At 48.4% G+C, this 24613-nt stretch overlaps 1 protein-coding gene and 1 long non-coding RNA gene across 6 annotated transcripts in view; one reads left to right on the plus strand and one right to left on the minus strand.

Annotated features, from left to right (window-relative positions):
* The window catches only part of SMARCD3 (SWI/SNF related, matrix associated, actin dependent regulator of chromatin, subfamily d, member 3), a 68150-nt gene extending 44150 nt beyond the window's left edge, over window positions 1-24000 (minus strand). The window contains exons 1-2 of one of the 5 annotated variants that reach the window (XM_050334709.1): window positions 23982-24000; window positions 20687-20877 (exon numbers count right to left, since the gene is read on the minus strand). Coding sequence is in view for 1 of the 5 variants with exons in the window: in XM_050334706.1 (XP_050190663.1) it covers window positions 1662-1721 (60 nt within the window). In the remaining 4 variants the exon portion in view is untranslated. Of the gene's footprint in view, window positions 1-1505; window positions 1531-1661; window positions 1737-20686; window positions 20878-22138; window positions 23245-23981 lie in introns of those variants that run through there. The other 4 variants (XM_050334708.1, XM_050334707.1, XM_050334706.1 and 1 more) reach the window with 4 other exon arrangements.
* On the plus strand, window positions 2102-2762 carry LOC126650175 (uncharacterized). Its single transcript, XR_007631342.1, has 2 exons — window positions 2102-2202; window positions 2477-2762. It is a non-coding gene; the product is annotated as an uncharacterized LOC126650175 (long non-coding RNA).
* Window positions 24001-24613: the final 613 nt, after the last annotated feature.

Here is a 24613-nt window from a genome sequence, read left to right on the forward strand (position 1 = left end):
ACTCTCCCCTCTGAGTCCTGCTGGGCTCTCACACTTCTAATAGCGCGGAGTGGGGAGGGGGCCCCTTCAGGGCCTTCCTGACGGCCCACTCGCACTCAGCCTCAGCTGCTGCATTCCTCCACTGATAAGCCAGAAATAGTTTGTGCTGCTGGGCTCTGTCTGTTTACTCTGCAGGGACAGAAAATCCAGCTTTTTAAACCTCTCTGTCCAAACAGCAGAGATAAGCAGGAGGCAAATTGAAAACACATCTCAGCTTTTCCATGGTGGCGTTGTAGCCTCTCCTCCTCTGCACTGGGGATAGGAAATTCTGGGGCAAGAAGGGGGAGGGGGCAACTCCAGCAGTGACAGAGCTCAGCACCTCACAGAGATGTTTTCCCATTAGAAAATGCAGCAGGCGAGCAGTGAGAAACAATGGTTTTCCCTTGCTCCCACTGCTCCTCCCGCACTGCATTTCCAGGCCCTTTCCCCAGGGACCTGGCAGGCAGCACACAGAAACATTTGCTGGCAGTATTTCCAGCATGAGAGATGAGAACTAACCCCTCTGGACAAGAGAGAAAAGCAGCGGGAGGCAGGAGCTGGGAACAGGGAGGGACAGCATGTGGGAGCGAGGGGAAATAAAGAGTGTGAGAGCAGCAGAGGGAGGGGGCAGGGGGCAGCATGGCGGCACAGCTCCCGACTCGCCTCCATGCTCCTGCGCCCACCACCGCTCTCCAGTGACCGCCCTCGGGATGCTCTGGTACCACTGTGACGGATCCATGAGAGACCCCAGGTGATTGACAGGCATGGACAAATTATTAACACTACAGCTGCCATGAGACATCAGCAGCTCACCGATTGTCACACAAAGCCCTGCACAACAGCGTGTGGCATCCCAGGAAGCTGCTGGAAGCGGAGCACACGGGCCACCCAGGGGAAGGGGAAAGAGAGCAGCAGACGCCTCCTGTGCAGCCCTGGAGGGCTGGGGGTGAGCATGGCGCTGGCAGCACGGCAGCCATTCCACGAGCAGAGCGCGGTTCCTCCATGATGGCTGAGCCCACAGTGGTGGCCTGGGGCACTGCTCTGCTCCCACAGCTCCCCTTGCCCACGGCTCGCAGGGGCTGATGCTCCCCAGCCTGCTTAGCACAGCAACAGGCGACATGTTGCCAGGTTACGAGAGGGGTTTATTCTCTTCCTCTGCTTGAAATTCTTGTCTGGGGGCTGGGACTTTTCTGGCAAGACTGAAAACAGAAGAGAATCATATCTGAAACAAATAAATAAAATTCTGCCCTCAACCAGTAATAAAAACAAGCACAGAAAAGACACTGCATTGTCCACAAGTGAACTGCAAGCCATGAAGATCACATGGGGACGGAGACAGTGAGCTCCATTGATTTCTAGGGACACTCCAACCCAAGTGCTACTGTGTAGCAACATCCATAGGAATCACAGAAATTCTGGGAGGGTGGGCATTGTTCCCTCTCTCAGCCCTCAGAAGGAACATGCTAAGGAAAGTAACATGGCCTTACTCAGTGCTCCTATTCCAGCAGTTGTAACTGAACTAAAGGCACGTGTAATCTGGAACCAACTGCTACGTGTCTGGTAGACGTAGTAACGTTGGGTTAACTCATCTGAAGGGCAGCGTCGGGCCGGCACCAGCTATGTATTTTAGATCGCAGACTCACAAAGAAATGCTGGCTCCCATCGTGTGAGCCCCTTCCCTGCTCCCGGCAGACGCCGTTCATTGTCCTCACAGGCCGCACTGGCCGGCGGTCCAGGCGGGCGGGTCACCGGCCCCGGCCTGTGCGGATGCGGCTGTTCCCCCTGCTCGCGGGGCGCCGTGCCGACCCTCATCGCGCGAAATGGCACCACGGCGGGGCCGCAGCGGCTCCGGGCCGACAGCCGCCGTGACGGCCCCGCCCGCCCGGCGCGGGAAGGGGCGGCGGCGGCTCCGGGCTCGGCGCGGCGCGCGGTCCCCCCTCGCGTCCCCCCGCGCTCAGCCGCCAGCACCATCGGCACCGAATGGCAACGGCGCGCCCGGCACGGGCAGGGCGCGCGCCGGCCGCGGTCCCGGACGCGCCGCGGGCGGGGGCCGGGCCAGGCCGCTGGCCTTGGGCCGGGCCGGGCCGGGCCGGGCGAGCCGGACCGGGCCGGGCGTGCCGGACCGCGGCGGGCGGAGCGCGGCCCCGCGCCGGGCGCGCGCATGCCCGGCGCGGCCCCGTGAAGGTCAGCGCGGGCCGGCGGGGACGCGCGGGCGGGAGCGGCTTAACCCTTTCGGTGCCTTAACTCTCAGCACCGCTCGGCGGGGCCGTGTCGGGTACAGGCGCGGGGCCGGGGCCGCGCCGCCGCCGGAGAGGGAGCTCGGGCCGGGGCCGTGCAGGAGAGAGCGGGGTCGGGCGGTTCCCGGGACGGACGAAGGCGCGGAGCCCCGACCCTTTGTCGCCCGGCCGGGGCGTTAGCTCGGCTGCGGGTTTTAAGCTTTTCTTAATTTTCTCCTCAGCTGTAGATACAACAATGAGCCGCAGCTGCCCCATCTCCGGCGGCAGGCACTGATTGCTTCCTGGAGCAGGAGGACATCTGCTACGAATCTCAGCTGAACACAAACCATACAATATGTATTGTAATCTACCTGGTTGTTCTTAACAGGCATCGAATAAACAGAGTCTTGGAACATCAAATTCCAAGGCCAGACATTAAAATAAAGGAATGGCAGAGTCGCTTTAGCCATAGACAGCTTAAAAAAAAAAATAAAAGAAGTCATAATAAAAACTCAGCTCTTAGTATGATTTTAGTTCTCCAAGTACTTTAGAAAATAAATCAATAGAAGCAGCTCCTTTGTTTTGCAAATGGAAAATAAGGTACAAAATGGATGGAAGTGATTTGCCCAGCATCACCTAGCTGAGAACTAAACCCATTTCCTGTAATTCTTCCACTCTCCACAATAGTGACCAGGAAAACTACTGTGCCAGGCATTTGCACAAATGAGTGAAGTTACAGTGCAAGAATGTCTTCTCCCATATTAAGAGAAACAGCACATAATTTAATTTTAAATTATTTTTCTATTTTCCCAACTTTTTTTTCCATACAAGTGTTGGAATTAATTGTCAATGTTCTTTAAAAAAGTGCATGGTTCAACCCAAGTCTTCCCCAATTGCTGCAAGTATCCTGGCAGCTCCCAGCCATCTCTGGCCTGGAAGATCTCCGTGCCACGCAGCTCCCCACAAGGCTCTTGTTCCTCCACTGGTTCTTGAAGGCTGAGCAAACACTGGGGCCAGTTCATGCCACCAGCTGGTCACTACCAGCTCACTTCATGCCATATTCCCAGCCTGTCTGATTTCAGAGAAGGTACCTTCCTCAGTACCTCCTGGGGCCCCAAGAGCCCACCTGGTCTCCTGTCTGTGTGTGTGTGCTTTCGTTTTAGTTCTGTGCCCTTATTCAGGCTTTCCAGGCTGTTAAACTACGATGGCCAGGTTAGAAAAGAGAAGAACCTAGCTGTTGTTTTAGGGACACAGATTTGCTGCTGTTTGCAATTTTTTGATCTGTGGGTAGTTACAGAAATACATGAAGGTGCTGGTTTCCTTAAGCAGGCATGGTTTCCCTCACCCAGTTTTCATTAAAGTCAGCAGTGCTCTGTTCACTGTAACTTAAAATACTCCCAAATGATGCAATATGGCATAGAAAACATGCTGAAACCAGACAGAAAATATCCAAAGATTGGGGCTCTGCTTAGTCTAAAGAAATGACCACTTATTCCTGAGTTAAAAATTACTCAACATTCTCATGAACAGTACAGATAATCAACTAGAGAACATGCTTATTAAATTTCCTAGCAACATATGGTTTGGAGGGGTTACAGGTTTGCTACAAGAGATGATTTAAATTAAAATCCTGAGAACCTGGAGATATGTCCTGTTTTTTCAAACCACAATTCAATCAGAAACAGTGCGAAGTTCCACATCAGAACAGAAACTGTCTAAACAGAAGACAGGGAACAACTGGCTGAAGAGGTTGTTTTTTTTCAGAAGAAATATCTGTGGATATAATAGATCACAAACTAAATGTGAGTTATCAGTACGACAATGACACAAAATAAACAGATAAACCCACAGAAGAGCAGGAACTGCAGGAATGCTGCCCCACTGCTCTCATCCCCTTGGTGGCAGCATAAGCAGTGTCAACAATACTCTCAATTCTTCTTTTTCTCCTCATTTTGTGTCTCCTCCTTCCCTGCATCCCTTGAGCTTTCCAGGGCACAAGCTGTCCCAGCTCAACACTCCCCCGAGGCTGCAAAATTAATTTTTGCCAGAACTGCAGAGAAACTCTTTCAAAGCAATCTTGTTGTGGTATTAAACATCAGTGTCCCAAACAGACTGGCCTTTGCATTGGGTGTCTGTACATTAGAGGAAATGTGGGAGACACCAGCATGGTTCAGGGGAGAACAGGAAGAGACAAGAACTGTAAGGCCCAAAAAATAAAGAGAAAACAACAGTCGTCAGGTATCCAAACAGGTGCTGCACATACAAGGAAGAGCTGTTCCCCATATACACAGTACAGGAAATAATGGATTAAAATTTCTCCCAGGAAGATTTATGTTCGATATTAAGGAAGACCACAACAGTGACAGTAGAGATGTTCTGGGATAGCTCACCAAGCAAGGATGGGAATCTTGGGAATCTCCATTGCCAAAGATCTTTCAAGAATGGGTTAGACAAGCATCTGTCCAGAGTAATGTAGGTGGTGTAAATTCTGACTTGGGGCAGGACAAAGGACCACATGACTTCCAGAAGTTCCTTTTGCCTTATTTCCCTATGGAAACTGTATGGAATTTCATAAGACAAAGATAGGCCTTTTTTTTTTCTATCTAGAGTAGTTTCCCCTGACAGATTTCACAGATCTCATGCAAAAAAGTCTAAGCCAATCAAAAAGGGTCTCTTATTATTTTTTTTTTTTAAGTATTCATCTGATTGTAATAGCAATGTAAGAATGAGGAATATGCATATGCCAAGTGCTACCAGTTATCCTTTGGGGATTTCCAAGTGCCATACAGCTTTTATACTGCGGCTTTTTGCTCTCTCCTGGACTCCCAGATCTTGCATCACTGTACCATAGACCCTTCTTTCTGTGTTAGGCCTTTCCACTGTTCCTAAAATCTATCTGAAAAGAAGAAACAACACAAACAATTTGCAGTACACATCAAGAAAGAAAGAAGATTTGAAATAAAGGCAAAAAAAAGAATGAGTGAAGGCAAAGAAAAGTGTTTGTCTCAGTCTTCAGAGATTCCAAACATTAGGCTGCAGAGGTAGAGAGATAATTACAAATTTACCTCCTGATCATTTTAAAAGTAATCAAAGGCAACAGCAGGGATGCCAGGAGATGGAAATATATAGGTAATGCTGTAGGATGCAAAATAATGAGCCATCAGAATTATCATGTCATCAACCATACTTGTATTTTAGCCAGCTGTGTACAATTCTGCATGACGTCATGGTAAGCTGTCCAGCCCTATTCTACCTTTACCTCCACTTTTCCCTCCTCACCAAACCTCCTTTATACAGCCTGTGCAGGGACAGCTGTGCAAGGTTCACACACCTGAGCAAAGAACCAGAGCTCTGCAGGCAAGGCCGCAGTGCCCATCTGCTGATGCAGGGCAGGGCAGAGCTGAGCTGAGTATGAGAAGTTAGTAGGAAGACTTTGGTCCTGGAAGGAGAACAGTTGGCAATATGGATTTCAGTGAAGGAAATAGAGGAATTCTTGGTGGGAAATCCCGGTGGAGCAGAGAAAAGGCCTATCAGCAACTACCCCCAAACCAACTGCCCCTAGTCGAAAAAGTATTCTTCCCTGTATTTGATGGTTAGAACAATGACTTTGGGGTATGTTTGGAAGAGCATCATAAAGGATTCACCTGCTGTCACTCACTGACAGAAAACAGCAGAGGGAACTGCTGGGTCAGCAACTGGGAACTGCTGGTTCTTCCCTGTGAGGGTGGTGATCCCCTGGCACAGGCTGCCCAGAGAAGCTGTGGCTGCCCTATCCCTGGAAGTATTCAAACCTTGGGCTGGACAAGGCTTGGAGCAACCTGATCTACTGGTCAGACTGGATGGTTTTTAAGGTCCCTTCCAAATCAAACCATTCTAGGATTCTCTGATTCTATGTATAACCAATAGCAACCACGTCACATATAACCTTTTCTGACATAAATTTATTCCACTGCACTTTAAATTCACAGGGGACAGCTGCTATGAATTCTTGGGTCTTGTACATGTGGCTATTTCCATTTATTATTTTACCAACATTATCCTTAATGGTTATTTTTTGTGTCTGATGTTTATGCTTTGAAGCAGTCACACCCACACTCAACTCCTCCTTTTGTCAGACTAAACAAGTGAAACTGTTATTTGTTCTCTTAAAATTGAGTGCCCAATTCTCATCATTCCATCAGCCTTTTCCCTGTCAGTCCCAGTTAACCTGGCTAGAATGAGAGCAGACAGAACTGCATCTCCAGTCTCCAGGCCCCATCCTTGTGTGGCATTAATAGTTCTCTCACCAGCAGAAATTTTCCAAACCTCTCTAGGCCCACAGCTGCCTTCCACAGCATCCTGGCAGTGATAGCCTCACATTCTCCTGCGCATGGACTATGTACTGGGCTGTTCTTCTTTCTTAATCACTGCCATTAGACCATGTCTTGCGTGCAGTGCCGACTTCTGGGACAGGACCCCAGTCACCAGATACCAGCTGTTTTCTGTTTGTGCAATTGAGAGTCAAGTGGTTCTCCCCACGTAACTATACCTGTCTATTTTGCGTCATCAGCAAATTTAGTTATTATACTGCCTATTTTTGTGCTGTGGGCATTACTGAAAATATTCAATTACATCAATTCCAAGGTAAATCCTCAAGAAACTGCAATGTCTTCTATGTCTTCTTTACTGAGCTTCGTACCTACACTGCAGTTCTGCTATTACCTCTCTTCTGAGTCCCAGCCAGATTTTCAGATAGCACTGTATCAAAGGCCTCACCCAAGTCTAGACAACTAAGACATTAATTCATTTGTGTAGAAAATTATTTATCTAAGAAAGAGTAGGCTAATAAACTTAGGTTGCTTTTTCATACCATGCATATCCTCCTTGTGCTCAGCTATTTACTCTTTTAAAAATCATTCTTTAACCTTGCATGGATTTAGGATCAAGTTAATGCAACTGTCTTTAGTACTCTTGCCTTTCTGTGTTTTAAGAAAACCTACACGATTGCCTGTTTGTCAGGAAAAACAAATTTAAAGTCCATTTTTATTAATATTAGTAATGCTAGGAATGATGCCCTGTTCTCACTGAAAATCATTTGAAAAGTGTCTATAGTTTAAGCAAATCAATAGAAAGTAAATATAGATCAAAGGTAGTATTAATATGCAAATATTAATATGCAAAAGAACTGAGCACTAGGAGGCTGGAGGAAGCACAGAACCAAAGAAGGAAAACAGCAATCTTGGCATGGACTGTCTCATAAATCTAGCTCTCACTTCAACTGTACTGGTAGAAAAATTAACAGGGGAACACAATCGCACCGGCCTTAGAGCATCATGGAATTGAGAACAAGGAACAGTGGTGATCATAAAAAAACTGCATTGCCAGACAAGCCCAAATGTCTTTTTCAATTATTTTATTTGGCAGAATAATTGCAACTATTACAAACAGATTACTTCAAAAAAGTCAATCTCAAATGGTACCTGATTACAGCAAACGTAATGGCTTTGGAAGATTGCAGCCAGTGGGAAACGGCAAATGTGACTGAAAGGCAATATAGTAAAACATCATCATATGCCCGAAATTCTTAGTAGGAACGTAATTTGTATGTAATTTGTATGTAACATTACTGAAAGGTTATACAGAAATAATAAAAACAAGTGGAAGGAAAGTGGCTACTAAGGACTCCAAGGTTGATTGTTACATACAGATTGTTTTACCATCTTCAAAGATCTAAAAGAAGGAAGTAAAAGATATGTAGATTAAATCCTCACAAGAAGATTTTGGAGAAGTTTCACAGCCAGTCAAGGCAGGGGAAAAAAAAAACCTTGACTGGGCCTAAAATGTTAGACAGGAGATTTAAGCTGGAAAAACTCAAGCTGGTGGTGGAAGATAAATCCTGAGGTGGAAGAACTGCATTATGTCTGTTGAGCAGGTAGGATGGTTGGCTAATCTTTTCAGAGTCCATTCACCCAGTACATAAATACATGTATGAAATCACAGGACCACGAGCACAGCTGTTTGTGGCACCAAGACACGATCATGGCGCTTGGGCTCCAGCTGGGCTTTTGACTGAGGCTCCTTCTGAGCAACGGAGTTTGGCAGCAGTGGAACCGTCTGGCTCCAGCACAACACAGCAGTTTGTCTGCTGTCTCCCTCACCAGAGCACAGGCACAGTGGGCTGGCAGCTCCCAGCTCAGAGCAACAGCCTGTCCTCAGCAGTGGGGTCACCAGGCACAGTGTGCACAACAACGCACTGCCTGTGACCCCAGGAAACAGCACGTCAGAATGACAAGGCGCATGAGTGGTGGCACAAGTTACTTGTTAAATCAACTTCAAAACATGTGTAGAAGAAACACAGGCAGAAGAAACATAAGTTAAATCATTAAAGCATTTGGAGCTTTTCAAAGCAAAAGTTTACGGTGGAGAACTCGCACAGCAGAAGGGCTTGTTTGTGTGCGGCCGTGAACTTTCAAAGGGAGAAGAGAGGTGTGTGTTCTACCTTATTTCACATCGTCTGCTGCATGTCACAATTCTTCCCATTCTTGGGATTCAGTAGTTTCTGGTGCCTGAGAGTATGAGGACATACAGCTAAGAACAATGTAGTCTCTGACCTTTACAGCTCTCAGATGAAGTTAACAGATGGAAATAGAAGGAGAACAGTGGAACAGAGAGCACCAGTCATCCCCGACAGGCAGGGACTTGGCACAACAGCTGTCAGGCTACACTTGTTTGGAATAGCCACCAAATTCCTACCCTGTGCACCCCATCCTTGGCACCTGTTTTCTGATCAATTTATACCCAGATTGCAACTTGAAACCATAGAAACAACGCACTTGGGGATTTTGAGTACCCTGTTCTCTCTTGGGAAATAACTATGGTTCCTTCTTCAAAGAGATTCCCGAGGGCTCCAGTGCCACAGCCAAGCTGGTATATGGACATACGATACAGCAACACTGAGTGTTAGTTATAAATATGATGCCAGATAATAACACATAAATCTCTGCTAAGGTTATAAAGGCTTTCTAATTTATTAGTTAAGAGTCTGAGATACCATGAAAATTAAAAAAAAAAAATTCTTTAAATTCCTTTAGTTAAGATATTGGATATTAATTTCCAGTAGGGTATTCACCTAATCTAAACAATAAAACAAATTTTAAAAATTAGTGAAAAGTTTATGTAATGGAAGATTAATCACTATTATTCCAACCATAAGAAATACGGGGAGCAGAATATGGGCCAAGAAATATTCCAACACAAAAAAAAGCTTGTTATATTTCTGTTCTTCAGAACTTCTTTTGTCTATCATGTAACTGATTCTTTCTTACTGCATCCAATCTTTATCAACAATTCCTCTTGGCTGATTTTGTCTTAACGCTTACTCTTTTTTTAAATTTTCACTTTCTCCACCTCCTTCTATTTGAGTCAATCCTTCCTTTCCCCAGTTCAAGCTCCTGCCACTGCATATCACACCACTGCAATTCTGTCTTTTCTGAACTTGGCAAATACTTTTTTCACTCTGATTAAATCCCCCTGGAATGCCACTGGCAAAAATTTGCTCTGAAACTGTCTAAATGTGAAAAACAGGAGTAAAAAGGCCCAATTCTGTATCCGTCTGCCTGACGCATTTGCTGATTTTACCATGCCCTGCACCTGCTTTGCCACACTCTTCTCACGCCACTCAACTCCAGGATTTTTTGTCTCGTCCAAAGAGTCAAGAGTCACAATTCCCCATAAGAATTAATTTAATAAAAAAATCAGTTGCAGACCTACACCTCTTGTTATGACCTTATTTTAAGGCTTAGGGTTGATCTCCCCTTATACTTCAAGTCCATTAGTCTACCAAAGGATCAGTGCTGTGAACCCTCTTTGCCTGCCTGCAGGATACAGTTCTCTGACATTTCAAACCAGACAAAGCCCTGAACACCCAGAAAATGACTGTTTTGTCTGGCACCTGGTAAAGAATGGATGACATATAGGTCAAATAGTATTTCAGCTCCTGATCCTGTTGCAATCTCCCAGAATAAAAATGGCCAGGATCCTCCCTACAACAAAGTACCTGAGAGCAGGAAGCCCTCAAAGGCTCTTTCTGCCATTTGCCTCTGGCTGGAGGACAAAAGGCCCTCACTCCGTCTCTTCGGACTGGTGAAGCTGTGATGTATTCTCTTGATTCCTACAACAATAGCACAGTGTCTGCTCCTAGAGTGACAGGAAGCTCTCCCTCCTCACAGGAAGCTTCCAATCATCCACACACTGTCACTGATGCTCTCTCTGATCCCTTTCCGTCCTGAACACGCACTGAATTCCAAGGTGACTTAACTACTACAGGATGGGAGTGCTGTGATGGCTGAAGACAGACTTTTTAGGAAGAGCAGGCTGGGGGTGAGGAGGAGGAGCTGCCCTTCAGCCAAGAGCAGCTGGAGCACACAGAGCTCCACCTTGGGATGAACAGAGAATCAGCCGAGAGCTCATAGCCAGAGGCAGGGCCAGAGTTAGGAGGCAGAACAACACATATGCTGTGGTGGGTGTCTGCTCCAGACCACCTGATGTGGATGAAGTAGCGAAACCACAGACAGCAGGAAAAATCCCCAAGTTCACAATCTCTGGTCTGTGGTCCTCATGGGAGACTTCAGCCACTCCAGTATCTGCTGTGGGGATAACAGAGCAAGGCACAAGGAATAACTGAGGCTTCTGGGGCACACTGAAGATGACTGAGGAGCAGACAAGGAGAGGCGGTCTGCTGGAAGAACTGGTCAGGAATGTGAGGGTCCAGAGCAGCCTCGGCTGGACCATGAGATGGAGTATTTCAGGAACATAAGAGGATGAAGCAGGGTAGAAAACAGAATCACAGCCCTAGACTTCTGGAGAGCAGACTTTGACCTGTTCAGAGATCTGCTTGGAAGAATCTTTTGAGTTATGGCCTTGGAAAGAGGGTTCCAGGAGATCTGGTTGATTTTCAAAGATCACCTCCTCCGAACTCAAGGCTGGTTCACCCCACAGGCAGGAAATTAATCAAAAGCAGCAGGAGGCGTGCATGCATGAACAAGGAGCTCCTGACTGAGCTCAAGCATTACAGGAGGCCAAAGCAGGGACAGGTGATGCAGGACAAATACACTGTCTAAGCATGCAGGGATGCAATTAGGATAACAAAAGCCCACCTGGAGTTGAATCTGGTGAGGAACATGAAGGGCAGACAGAAAGGCTTTTACAAATATCTCAGCAGCAAAAGACAGACATGGGAGAATGTGGGCTTACTTGGGAGAGGACTTGCTGAGAACAAACACAGAAAAGGTTGAAGTACTGAATGCCTTCTTTGCCTCTTTCTTTACTGGCAAGATTGGCCATCAAAAATCCCAGGCTTCTGAGACAAGTAAGAAAGTGTGGAGCAAGGAAGACTTGCCCTAGGTGAAGGAAGACACGATTAGGGAATGTTTAAACCAGCTGGACATACCCAACAGGTGAACGGGTTTTTACTTAAAAAAGGTGGCCCAGAGACCAACTCCATTCCATCCCTGCAGATATTCAAAAGTTCACTGAACTTGGTACTCAGCAAGTTGTTCATGCTGATCCAGCTCCAAGGAAGGAGGCTGGACCACACTATGTCCAGAGATCACTTTTAACTTCAACCACCTATGATTTTATGATTCCTCTCAGGAAAGATTTAAGCATTACAAGAAATTCAGTCAACTTGCCCAATCAACATGCAGTTGATTCACAGGAGAAACCACAGCCTGGAGACTGGAGCAGAAACAAGGCAAAGATAAAACACCTGGAGTGCCCTTACCTGGAAGCATATGCACCAGTTCAGAAGCAACAACTGAAAACGCTTTTTACCTTAACAGGTAGGTATTAGGGGGTAAAACAGTAGGATAATGAAGGCAGGACTAGGAAGAAGCTACTGGAATGAAACACAGGCCGTTGATGAAAAAAAATTAAAACAAACACTGCTTAGTAGTACCTATACAAAATGCATAGGAAGGCATGCAAAATGTTACTTCTAAAATAATTTTCCCAGTTCATCACTTTGAAATGATCACTGTTCCCGTAGTGCTTCTGCATCCCACGCCTCATATTTAAAAAAGATAAAAACATTAAACTCTGCTTGCATTCGTCTTCTGGTCTCTGCTAAATATAAGTTTGCTCCCTTAGAAGAGCATCACAGCAGGTTTAGAAGTGGTGCCTATTACACATAATTTTTTCACTGTATTAGCAGTTCTTATGTGGTGGATCTAGTGCAGGTAGACATGTCAGTGCCTCTGCACAGTTCTCTTCTTTGAGACACCAGAAAGGACTATTGAGATGCAGACACCCTGAATTTACTTTGTTTCCTGTTTTTCAGATTTGTCTGTCCACTCCTTTGGAAGAATCAGTATCAGACACTCTCTGATGCCTCTCTGGATAGCAAAAGTCCTGTTTTTCTTATGGAGAGCTGTAAAGAAGTCTTTAATGCTGGCAATTAGGGACTCAGGAAGGAACTCCTCAGATGGAACAACACAATCTGTTTTACACAGGGAGCAGGAACAGTACCCCATTATTGCAGCTCACTCCTTCTTTTCAGATGCAGGATCAGAGCACCTGAATGTGCCAACAGCCTCTGCTCCAGGTAGGAGCAACAAAGACCTGGGAGCCTTTGCTGCTGAGCTCTGCACAGCCTCCCTGAGGAGCCCTTGGTCCATTGCCATAGGAACAAGACACATGCCTTCCTGTTGCCAAGGAGACAGCCACTGCTTTTGGAGACTGATGAACACTGTGCCCAAATCATTCCAGCGTCTGTAAGATCATAAGGAGCTTTATACAGTCATAATCACCTCCCCACGTTAAACACATCAATCATTCTCCCATTCGTATTTTTCAGAATATGTTTTAAGCATTTTGCTATAATACGTCAGATTAATATCTGGTTTTGATATCAACGTTTAAAATTACATTGCCAACCTACACACCTCCGTATGCCTGCAAATCTTTTCTCCTGTTGTTCTGCTCTTCCAATTCACTCTCACTGATCTAATGTGCAGTAAAACTGATTCCTTCCTCTCCTTGGGTTTCCTGTGGTCTAGACCTGTGCTTCGAGAAAAGCTGGTTGACAAAGCCAGTGTCCATCTCTCCCCCATCTTCTCCACTAGTTTTAACTTGAACACGTCTGTAAATGTGGGCTCTGTACACTGGAGGCCTCGGGGTGGCAGTGCCGGACGGCAGCACACGGCAGATTCCCTCTGTGTTCCCAAGCTTTGCTGTCAGTGTGGGAGCAGCTCTGTGCACCCGGGGTCAGCACAGTCACTACAGCTCAGCATGGCCAGGGTCAGCACAGCCGCTGCAGGTCCATACAGCTGAGGTCAGCACGGACACTGCAGCTCAGCACAGCTGGGTCAGCACAGCTGGAGGATGAGCACAGATGCTGCCCCAGCAGATCCCCACTGCTGCTCTGTGGCCACCTCGGCCAGTTCACCAGGGAGAGATGCAGCCTGGGACCTGGGTGGAGGTGGGATCTGCACCACAGCCACACAGGAGCAGCAAGGTAGTTCCCTGGGCCGCAGGACGCAGTGCGCACTGCACTGCTGGTACGACATGGTCCCTTTCCACATTCTTTCCTCCCTCACAACCTTTTTCCCCATCCTTCTCAAAAAACTGCACTGATAGTCAAGATTTGCAATTTGGGGAGGGAGTGTCGACTGAAACAGGGGTCCACTGCTCCCCTATACCTGATGTGGGGAAGGGGAGACAGCTGGAGACTGGGCCCAAAGGAGCAGTGGATAGCATATCCCATAATGGAGCCCGGAGGGTTGGCATTTCTGGCAGCAGAGGGGCCCCTTCTCCACTCTCAATTTATAGAACGAGTGCAGTGCCCTAAGAGTGAAGGGGAACACAGTCCAGTTATTAATCACAGAATAGAATTACAGAATCATTTAGGTTGGAAAAACACCTTCAAGATCATCAAGTCCAACATAAGCCCAGCATTGCCAAGGCCACCACTAAACCATGTCCCCAAGTGCCATGTCTACATATCTTTTAAATCCCTACATGAATGGTGATCTCACCACTTCCCTGAGCAGCTGGTGCCAGGGTTTCACAGCCCTTTTGCTAAAGAGGCTGTCTCCTCTTGTCCTGTCCTTTGTTCCCTGGGAGCAGAGCCCGACCCCCCCAGCTCTCCCCTCCTGTCAGGGAGTTGTAGAGAGTGAGAAGATCCCCACAAGCCTCCTTTTCTCTAGGCTGAGCCCCCCCACCTCCCTCAGCCACTCCTGGTGCTCCAGCCTCTTCCCCAGCTCCGTTCCCTTCCCTGGACAACCTCCAGCCCCTCAGTGTCCTTCTTGTGGAGGGTGCAGAACTGCCCCCAGGATTTGAGGTGCCTCAGCAGTGTCAGCACAGGGACAGGCACTGCCCTGGGCCTGTGCCCACACTGAGACTTGTACAGCCCAGATGCCCTTGGCCTTCCTGCCCACCTGGGCACACCTGGATCATGTTCAGCCGCTATCACCAGCACTACCAGGGCCTTTCCTGACTGGGCAGTTTTACAGCCACTCTGCCCCAGCCAGCTCCTGGAGGGGGTTGTGTTGACCCAAGGGCAGGACCTGGGCACTTAGCCTTGCTGAACACCTGAGACCATTCCTGAAGACAAAACCTAAACAAACCAAAACGACTTCCCACTATTTCCTTTTGCTACTTTTTTTCCCAACAGGAGCATGAGTAGGTGGCAGGCAGGCAAAAGAGGTTAAGTTGTCCTGGATAAAGAAGCTCTCTGTATGTACAGCTCTTTTCCACAGCACTTCTGCCATGCCTCTGCCTGTTTTCTGTTTCCTAATCTGTATTTTATGTCAAAACAACCCCCAAGCCCACTTCCAGAATGCTGGTCATTCACCAGAGCTCCTTACCCCTACCTCTATCACTTGTCCTTTTCTGTATTTTCCTACCTTTTTCAAGGCTCTGCTTCCTAGCCCAGCACTGCTCCTCTGCCTTCTGACCCTTCCTCAAGCTGACTGCTCCAACAAGCACTCAGGTAACATTTCCATACTGATGCAAAAGTATGCAGCCACCAGCTCTGACTGAAGGCAGCGGAGCACAGGAACAACAGGCTGTGCAGCTGGCACAGACCAAAGGTGTGATGCGTGGAACAGGCCTCCACAGAGCAGTTCAAGGAGGGAAAGAAGAGGAGAGGGAAGATGAGTCCTATGTGACTGTGCAATCCAAAGAACCAGAAGCCACAAGAGCATTTTCAAAACACCGAAGTGCAATATGCTGACAGGCCCGCTCTTATTTATATGACCTATCAAAGAATTATAATCCTAATAAAACAGGGGCACAATAGAGAATAGAACAAGGATGTAACAGACTCATGAGATACCATTTGTCTCTACAGAAGACATGCTGACTCCTTACCCGTACTGGCATGCTAACATTTGGACAAAAGACAGGACTCCACTAATTACAACTTCATGTGCAATTTACATCACTAAGGTTATTGACAGATGAGAATGGCTGCAGCCTTGACAGAAGCATTCACTCAGAAAATAAAATCTGAGTTTTGAAGAGCCTGACAGAAGACATTACAGAACACGGTATCACTCAGTAGCTGTCTCCCACTTTTATAACACTGTAGCTGGTGCTGGTCACATCTTTAAAAGCAGAATTACTAAACATACAGATATGGAAAGACCAGGTACAAAAAAATCCTCTTAGGAAGAGGAACTGAAGCAGAATGCTTGTTTACATTGCAGAGGAGGGGGGAAACATACAGAATTAAGACTATCACTGAGAAGAAAGGAGCACATGATCTCGCAACAGGAGAACTAAAGGACTGCCAACAAAACCGGAGGACAGTAATTCAAAATCAACAAAAGCTTTTTGATGCAAAATAGTCAGCCTGGGGCACTAACTGCCATAGGACTTTCCAAGAGACACTGAAGATGTAAAAAGCAGTTAATAAGTAAGGAGTATCCAAGTTTCTGACCTGGTGAGCCACTCAGCAAAATCTGTACATGTCAAACGTCCACAAGACACACACCACCAGTTACTTCAGAGGATGATGGAGACTAAAAGCACCAGACAGTCCACAGCAAAGTTATGACAGCAGATGTCTCTCATGTCCCATCACACTGCCTTGAGCCCCAGCTGGTCTATGCACAACCCTGGATCCCACAGAAACCCAGGGATGCTGGTTTTGGCAGTCCACGCTGGTTCACTTCCCTTCTAAGGTAGATCTGGACTACCAAGCACAAAATTGGCACAAGGATTACTTACAAACCACAAACAGATACCCTTGGACAAAAAACTTTCATTCATACAAGAATATCCAGAGCTGTAATGCTCAGTATTAAGAGAACAATGTCAAATTTTGTGAAGAAAAAAAAGCCCACAGAACAAAAGCCAGGCTCTACTGGGCACTAACAGGATGCTTCTGAAGGGCAGCTTACTAATCAATAATGAATCCCTCATTAATCATGAGGGATTTGAAAGACCATGACAGAGAGATGACTGGGTATTGTTAGACTGTTTTTTTCTGATTACAAATAAGCTATGAAATATCAATAATGTCCCTCATTTTCTGGCCCAAGTTAAACAGTAAATGTAGTTACAGGGAGGGTTAGTAACTAGTCAGACAACACTCAGCAGTATCATTCAGCACATGGAAATGAATACAAAGTCCTTTCTAATGCACTGGAGTGCAGGGCAGAACTGCTGGATCAAGCCACCTTACTGAGACAGATCCATTCAAAGTGTGTGTTTAAAGGCAAGGAACGACCTAAGAACAAAGAATGAAAAACATCCCTCTAAGCAGGAGGTCATGTCTTGAAAAGTGGAAAATGTGAAAAGGAAGTAGAGATCACAGTGGGAAAACAACTCACACTGTGCCACTCTGTGCCGCACTGTGGCAGAGAGAGTCAAAAGAACTTTTGGATTTGTGAAGAGCAGAAAGCAAGGACAGTAGGATGAGTTTCTCTGTATAGGTCAATCACTAGAGAAATCCATGTTGGAACACTGAATAAAGTAGTACCAATACAGTCCAGAAGTCTGAAAAATGCTGTCCATGAAAGATTTAAGTAATGCAAAATGTTTAATCATCTAAACATAAAGTTGAGATATGAATGCACTGATAGCATTTAAAGACATTCAATATAAGTAGAGTCACAAAATCCCAAGTGATAAAAAGCTACAAAATGAGATAGAAAAAGAAAGACAGAACAAGAGCCAGTGGACAAGAGATGACATGAACAAACTCTGCCACAAATGCTGCCACACGGCACCTGCCAGTTGGGAGCACAGCAGAGTTCACTCTCCTCACAGGTCAGCGACACCATTCCAGCTTTCACCCCTGGCCCTCAGGACAGTCTCGCTGTCACAAACAGGGGATTTACAAACCAAAGCAGAGGGGCTGGCATGGTCTTTAGAGCTTCAAATCCTTCCTGGCCCCAAGTCAGTACAGACCTGCCAAAGCCATTCTTAACAGGTGTTTATCTAAGTTCTTAAACCCTCTATTGTTCGAAGGTCTACAAGCAGTATATTCAATTTTAAATTTCCAATAGTTAACCAAACTGCAGGTTGTCTTTGTGGGAAGCATAAGGGTCACAGTAAGCACAAATGGAAATCCATTAGTGCTCAGTAAAATATGGGTGTCACATGATCCAAAAGTCTCTTTTAGTCATCAGATCCATTAATCTGTAAACAATCACGAGCAATGTAGATCAACCCTCGGCTTCAGGGCTGGTGTTGACGCCAGGGCTTCAGCTTCTACAATCATGGGATGTTCTTTAATGAGTATTACTGAGGAGAGAGAGAGGATTCACCATCAGCCAGTTCCCTCAGGACCCTGGCATGCGTTTCATCAGCTTTCATGGATGTGTGTATGTTCATGTTCCTCAGATGGTCTAGGACCTGATCTTCTCCTTCAGTGGACAAGACTTCATTCCCCCAGTCCTTACCTTGAGATCTGGGGACTCCAGAACAGAGCACAGAACAGAGGATGCTACGGGACTGTCAGAGGCCATACTGGAAAGGACAGAAGTTTGTCTCTCAAACATTGGAACCAATGAATAGAGTTTTGAAAAAGATGGAAGGAGGACCCAAACAGCTTTACATAAAGCTCATGGGGGGCCTTGTCCAGCACTGAATTGCCAGTGCTCTGAAATACATCCAGTTACAGGAACGACAATATGACTGTTACTTTCACATTTACTCAGTACACATCAGAAACATTTGACAAGGACACCTCAGACTGTCAATTCACAAAAATCAGACACACCTCACTTGTTGACTGAACAAGACCTACTAGCCAGTGTCTGCATTATGACAGTTTATAGAGAACGCGACACAACCCTGTGAGCTAGAAGACATGTAAATTGTAGATATCTGCTTGTTTCAATGCACTCAGGACACTTCTGCATAAATGCAAAACCTGGATAACTCCCTGGATATAACACTAGAACTCTTAATCCTTTACATTTTAAATTAAGCACAATCCAGTTCCTCCAGATGCATCTTTCCAGAAAAGATAACCTCCTGGAATGCTGTTCAGTTTAAGGGGAGACCAGCAAATTCCATGTTTTAACCCAAGCACTTTGTTTGGAAATGGATGTGGCAACACTGCACTGAAAGAGGAAAGAGCTCCAAAGGATTGAGGGAACAGAGGGTTACCATTAATACCTTACCTTCATCAAAAAGCTAAAGGAGTTTTAATACACAAGCTCTTCCGATTCCAGTGAGAATTGTGGACTCTCTGCAGGAATACACATTAGCAGGTATATTCTGCATTTAACATCAGTGGGTTCTTAACAAGCTAATAGGCACGGAGAACATGGCATGTGATAGGTACGGCAACAGAAGGAAATAAGAGTAGGATGTCAGAACTGGAAAAGAAAGGAACTTTCCCAGATGTCAGCTAGAAGAAGCCTTTTGTCACATTTGCTGCCCGACACTCAGTGCTCATCTTGAACCCAACACCATCCAAAAGTGCAAACACAAGTGAAAAAAAAATCACAAGAGCGGTTCCTGGTTACCAGGTTGTTGTTCTCACTGTCTTTACTTCCAGTTTCTTTATGTCTGGTCTCTCCTCCTGCCCTCTCCTGCCCCAGCTTTCAATCATTTGGAAACTCATACCCTCAGTTTTCAATCATTTGGAACCTCAATGAGGAGAACTGCCAAACTGCCTTTCAAAAAGGCATACCCTTCCTCAGGGACAGGTGGGAGCTGCATACAGGTACCCACTGCCGTTAAGGATGTGCCAAAGTTCTATAATCCTCCCTGGACTCAGAATCCAAGAGAACATCCAGCTGAACAGAAAAGGACAGAATAGTGACAAAACAGATAATCACAGAAAACTGGAACAACTCCTTCCAAAGAGGATAACTTATCATTTAACCAGCAGATCTAGGAATATGGGGGATTTGCTAACACTGTTTATTCCATAGATGACTGCAAAAACTTAAAATGTATATGCAAGAAAAAAATTATTCTGTGATTTGCCTCATTTTCCTGTTTCTGTTCCACACCTCCAATACCAGTCAGAGATGGGAAATTCTGGTCTGACTCAGTGCACACAGTCCTTAAATTCGCCTGAGTTCCCACTGGCAGGCTGGGGCTGGTACCTCTGTGCCAGGCTTGCCCTGGTTCACCCAGAACCACGCAGGCAAGGCAGCAGCACTGGGCACTGTGCATATTCTGCAGTTGGCTGTGCAGTACTGTGGGGAAAGGGCCACATCAGATGACAATAACAAGCCTAATGTGTCTTAAAACAGAAAAATAAAATAGTTATAACCCAAGCTACTTATTTCCACAGCAAAATAGAATGCATTTCTTCTACCAGATGATTTACACAACAGCAGGGTGACCTGTGCAGGCTGTGAAAGGTGAGAAGTCACCAATACAGCTGTGAAAAAACAAAGTCCCTTACAGGCATACTGTGTACTGACTGGGAAAACAGACAGATGGATACAGGTGCATATTCACCAGTGGAAGCAACATGAAGAATGGAACTAATGGTAGAAAATAAATAGCTGAGTGGCAGATTTGAGCACCTTGTCATGGAGGTGACCAATGCTCATCCAACAACAGCAAATACTAGAGAAGTCTACCACCTGGGAAGAGCTAATTTAAACCTGCTCTGAGAAGTGTGGGAACCCTACAAAACAATTAGCAATGGACAAGAACTAATCACATTTACTTGTGGCAAATGGAGTAATGGATTACCACAAAGAATTCCTGCTCCTACTACTCCCCTTAGCAACTGCATCCTCCAACGTCACGCGCTCTGAGCCAGTCTACTCTGACAAATCGGCATCTTCCTGCCAGAACTACCACAAACTATCACAGAAATAGCTGGCTATTCAAAGGACCAGTTTAGGTCCTTTAGGCAAGCTGACAGTTCAGGATTTATTCACAACATAATATCTCCCATATGTCCAAAGGCAAACATTTTCCAGCCCCAATACGAAGCACGGACACATCCTTCCCAACTACAACAGATCACTTTTCAAAGAGCTAAAACCTACCTGTAGCAGACAAGACAGCTGAACACCTGGAGTCACATCTGTACGGACCAAGAAGAAGCAAGAAACTTATCCTGTGGATGGGGCAGGAGACCAGATATTATGTCATGCTGAATTAGCAGCAGATGTTCTCAGTGACCTGAAGCAGGATCAGCTCTAAGGCAAGAGGGACGAGGACGCATTTGGATCCAACTCTGAAAAAGAGAAAGCACGTTCTGGGTGAGAGGGAAATAATATACAGTATAAATAACATTTCCTAGAACAGCACCAATTCAGGTGACACTTCAAAAGCAGCACAACTTGGGGGGAACAAAATGGGAGAAAAAGCAAGAAAGGAAGGATGCAACTGACATAGTGGTTCAGGGCTTCTCTGCAGACCCTGCACATGGGGCACATCCAGGCTGTCAGGACAGCCGTTTTTCCCAGGCACTGGCCAATCCATGTGGGCTGTTCAGCTTCTCCACGAGAACTAGCCTGAAATTGGGAAGATTGAAAAGAGCATGCAGAAAGTCACCACTTGCCTACAACTTGTCAACATATTGAGAAAACTGATAAGAACAATAGGGTGGGTAGGATTGGAGGGTATCCCTGGAATTTGCCTGGCCTAACCAAGAAGTAAGGGTATTTTTCTCACAGAGATGTTCTCAGTTACGTTTCTGCCATCAGACATCTCTGGTCACCCTTGGGAAGGGAGGCCAGTTCAGATGCATCAACCAAGTCTGCTTGCTTTCATCCTTAAAGAAATCAACTCCTTAAAGGCTACCAGAACACTGCAGTGTTTCAGCAGCCACCATCAGCTGCCCCAGTAGGAGGGTGAGAGTGTTGCAGACCGGGAGAACTAATGATCCCACAGATTTAGGGTATAGTTCAGACAGCTTCAGTGTCTGCATACTCATGATAGGTCCCAGAGAAGATGAACAAGGGTAAGAAGGAAAAGAAGCTGGGAAGAGCTGAGCCAGCTACACGTGCACATACAAAGCCCTGCTGCTCCTACAGCTCTGTACTGTAGCTGATGAAGAAAAGCAGCATTACAGCAGAACAGGTGTCACCAGCACGCGCAGCATTCCCAGGTGTAAGCTCGTACCTCGGCATGCGGTTAGACACAACTGTTTAAAGAACAGACTGGCAAGAAAGGGAAGTATGAGCATGGCAGTGCCAGCCTGGCCAGTACCGTGCAGCACAAGCACAGGTAACTCCACCAGGCACAGAAACCGAGGTTCTGGGTCTAGCAGGGTCAGAACAAGGGAAGAACAAAGGGCAGAAAGAAGATCATGGTGAGTTCTGCTAAAACAGAGCTGAAGTCAAGTTAGGACAGAGCCTAGGCAAGCAGGGGCTAAGGCAAACACTGCAGTGGAGGCAGTGCAAGTGAGGAAGGAGAATGCACAAGGTACAGAAAGGAACATCACTGCAGCACTGAGGAAAAGGAGAGCAAAGGCTGAGTGTTGGGAATCTCACCCTCTCCCTGCCTCAGGGGCAAGGCCAGGCTGCAAGGTTCCTCCTCAGAAGAGGGGTCAGGGGATTCAGCAAGGGAAGACAGGCTGGCTTCGCTGGTGTTCCCATGGAAAACAGCAGGTCACTGATTGCTCCTGAGACAACGCCAAGTAACTGAGTATTTTCAGAAGCTGTAGGACTCCCTTGGATGGGCAGTAGGATGAAGCCAGTCTCTCCAATAAGGCCAGTGCTGACAGCAGCAGGTGAGGATACTGCACAAACATTCTCCCAGGTCATGCTAACTGGTGAATAACCTTGCTTACTCCTCAGTCCCCCATTTCAATTCTACCTCAGTCTTCCCAGAAGCAACTTGCACACAGGGGACCCTCCACAGGCCATGGCGATGCAGTAAACGGAAGAGAGTTCAGGCCTCAGGGAACAGCAGGGAGGGAGCAGCAATCCCAGCAGCAAGCTCCTGGCACCAGTGAGATGGTTTGTATGTGTGGGAAGTCAGGAAGATCTTCTGGAAGGCCATGCAGAGCACCAGTCTCCTACAGACATGGATCAGTTAGTCCTGAGAGAGTTATCTGGGACCGTGTATCTCCCTCTGAAGACAGAACTGTGGGGCAGCAAGACAAATGCTCTCTCTCAAAAGCTGCCTTCTCCTGTGTGAAGGCTGGTTGTTCCTGGAGCATCGGAAACAGCGGGCAGTTAGCCGCAGGGCAGCGCTGGCTGTGCAGTGTCTCCAGGGACAGCCTGTTAGGAGGACCCTCCTCTCCATAGGACCGTGTCCAGGGCAGGATGGGCAATTCCAGATGAGTGATGGTGTCTCCCGCGGGAAAGTCAGTACATGCTAAAGGAGACCCTCCCGAGGGGGCCTGGAGCCCACATTCGGGAGCGGTAAATGAGCATTGGGCTCCCCCCCTCTCTGCCCCTCCGAGCCAGCCGAGTCCCTGCGAGGCAGAAAAGCCGCGGTTCGGCCGAGGACGCGGGGCCTGCGCTGGGACACCCGGCGGGGGCTGCACCGCGCAAAGCCAAGTCCGCGGGGAAGAACGGAGAGACCGGCGCCGCAGCCGTCGGGGTGTTCCAGCTGCGGCTCCGCGGGAGAAGGCACCGCTGGGTCTGCCCCGACTCCGCCGGTCTCCCGGCCGGGCGAACCCTGCGGGCGCTGCCCGAGTCCGTGCCTGGGCCTGGGGCGCCGCCGGGGGGGTCGTCCCGCAGGCAGAGCTCCCGCGGGTGCCGGGGCGGGGGCGGCGGGGCCGCGCGGCGCTCACCGTCCCGTCCACGCTCCGCTCCCGCCGGGGCCGTCCGAGCGCGGGGCGCCTGCGCGGCGCTGCGGACACCGGCGAGGGAGCGTCTGCAAAGTGCGGCGCGCCCGCTGCGCCGGGGAGACGGTCCCGCTGCGAGAGCGCCCGGCCCGGGCCGCGCCGCTGCGGCGGGAGGGAGGTGCGGCCGCGGGCCCTGCCGCCCTCCCAGACCCGTGGGGGCGGCGCGGCGCGGAGCTCCTCCCGGGGACGGGCGGGAGCAGCGCCCACACCCTCCCAGCGCCGTCGGCCGCCGCGGTCCTGCCGCCTCGGGAAAGCGGGAAAGAGGGACGGGCGGGCTACGGGGCCGCCACGGCCCCCAGTTCCTACCACCGCTGGGCCCCGCCGCCACAGAGCCCCGCGTCCCCCACCCCCAACGCCCCTCACCGCCGACAGAGCCCCATCCCCATGGTAGCGCCGCCGCCCCTTGCCGTCCCTGACCTGCACTCACCGCCGCCCCCTGCCGCCCCTGACCCGCATTCACCGCCGCCCCCGACCCGCACTCACCGCCGCCCCCTGCCGCCCCTGACCCGCACTCACTGCCGCCCCTGACCCGCACTCACCGCCGCCCCCGCCCCGCCGCTCTCGAGGCGCTCCCGCCCCGCCGCAGCCTCCGCGCGCTCCACAGCGCCGCCTGCCGGGCCCGCTCGGGCCCGGCCGCAGAGCCCCCGCCCAGCGCGGCCCGTGCCCGGTACCGGTACCGGTGCCAGCCCTGCCCGCGCTGCCCGTCGCGGCCGGGGCCGCTCGCAGTAGAGCTCGACAGCGCTACCGGCTTCAAGGCTACACCTGCAGCGGGGCTCGCACCGGCTGCGGCGGGCCCGGGGCTCACCAGGACACGGTGAGAATTTCAGCACGGCCGTAGTGGGATGAGGGTAGCTCAAAGGCACGACCGATCCTTCAAACGCAGAACCGGCCCAGAGCTGCGATCCACTATCCACGCGATTTTCCTTGTCTTAAGAAGTTGGTGATTCCCAAGGGGTGAGGATAAGGGTGCTGGGCCTGGTGGACCGTGGGTCTGTGGTGCGGTGCCAATTACAATGGGAAAAGGAAAACTGCTTCACAAACGCAGACCATCTCTACGATGTGTGCTTTGACAGAGTAAGGTGAAGGTACACTCAGTGGGACCAGTCCAAGGAGAGGAGGAGGGAAGTTTGGACAGGATGAGCACTGACAGCAAATACTTTGGGATGATCCT

The sequence above is a fragment of the Myiozetetes cayanensis genome, unplaced genomic scaffold, assembly GCF_022539395.1.
Source record: "Myiozetetes cayanensis isolate MyiCay16 unplaced genomic scaffold, myiCay2020 scf57, whole genome shotgun sequence".
NCBI classification, from domain to species: Eukaryota; Metazoa; Chordata; class Aves; order Passeriformes; family Tyrannidae; genus Myiozetetes; species Myiozetetes cayanensis.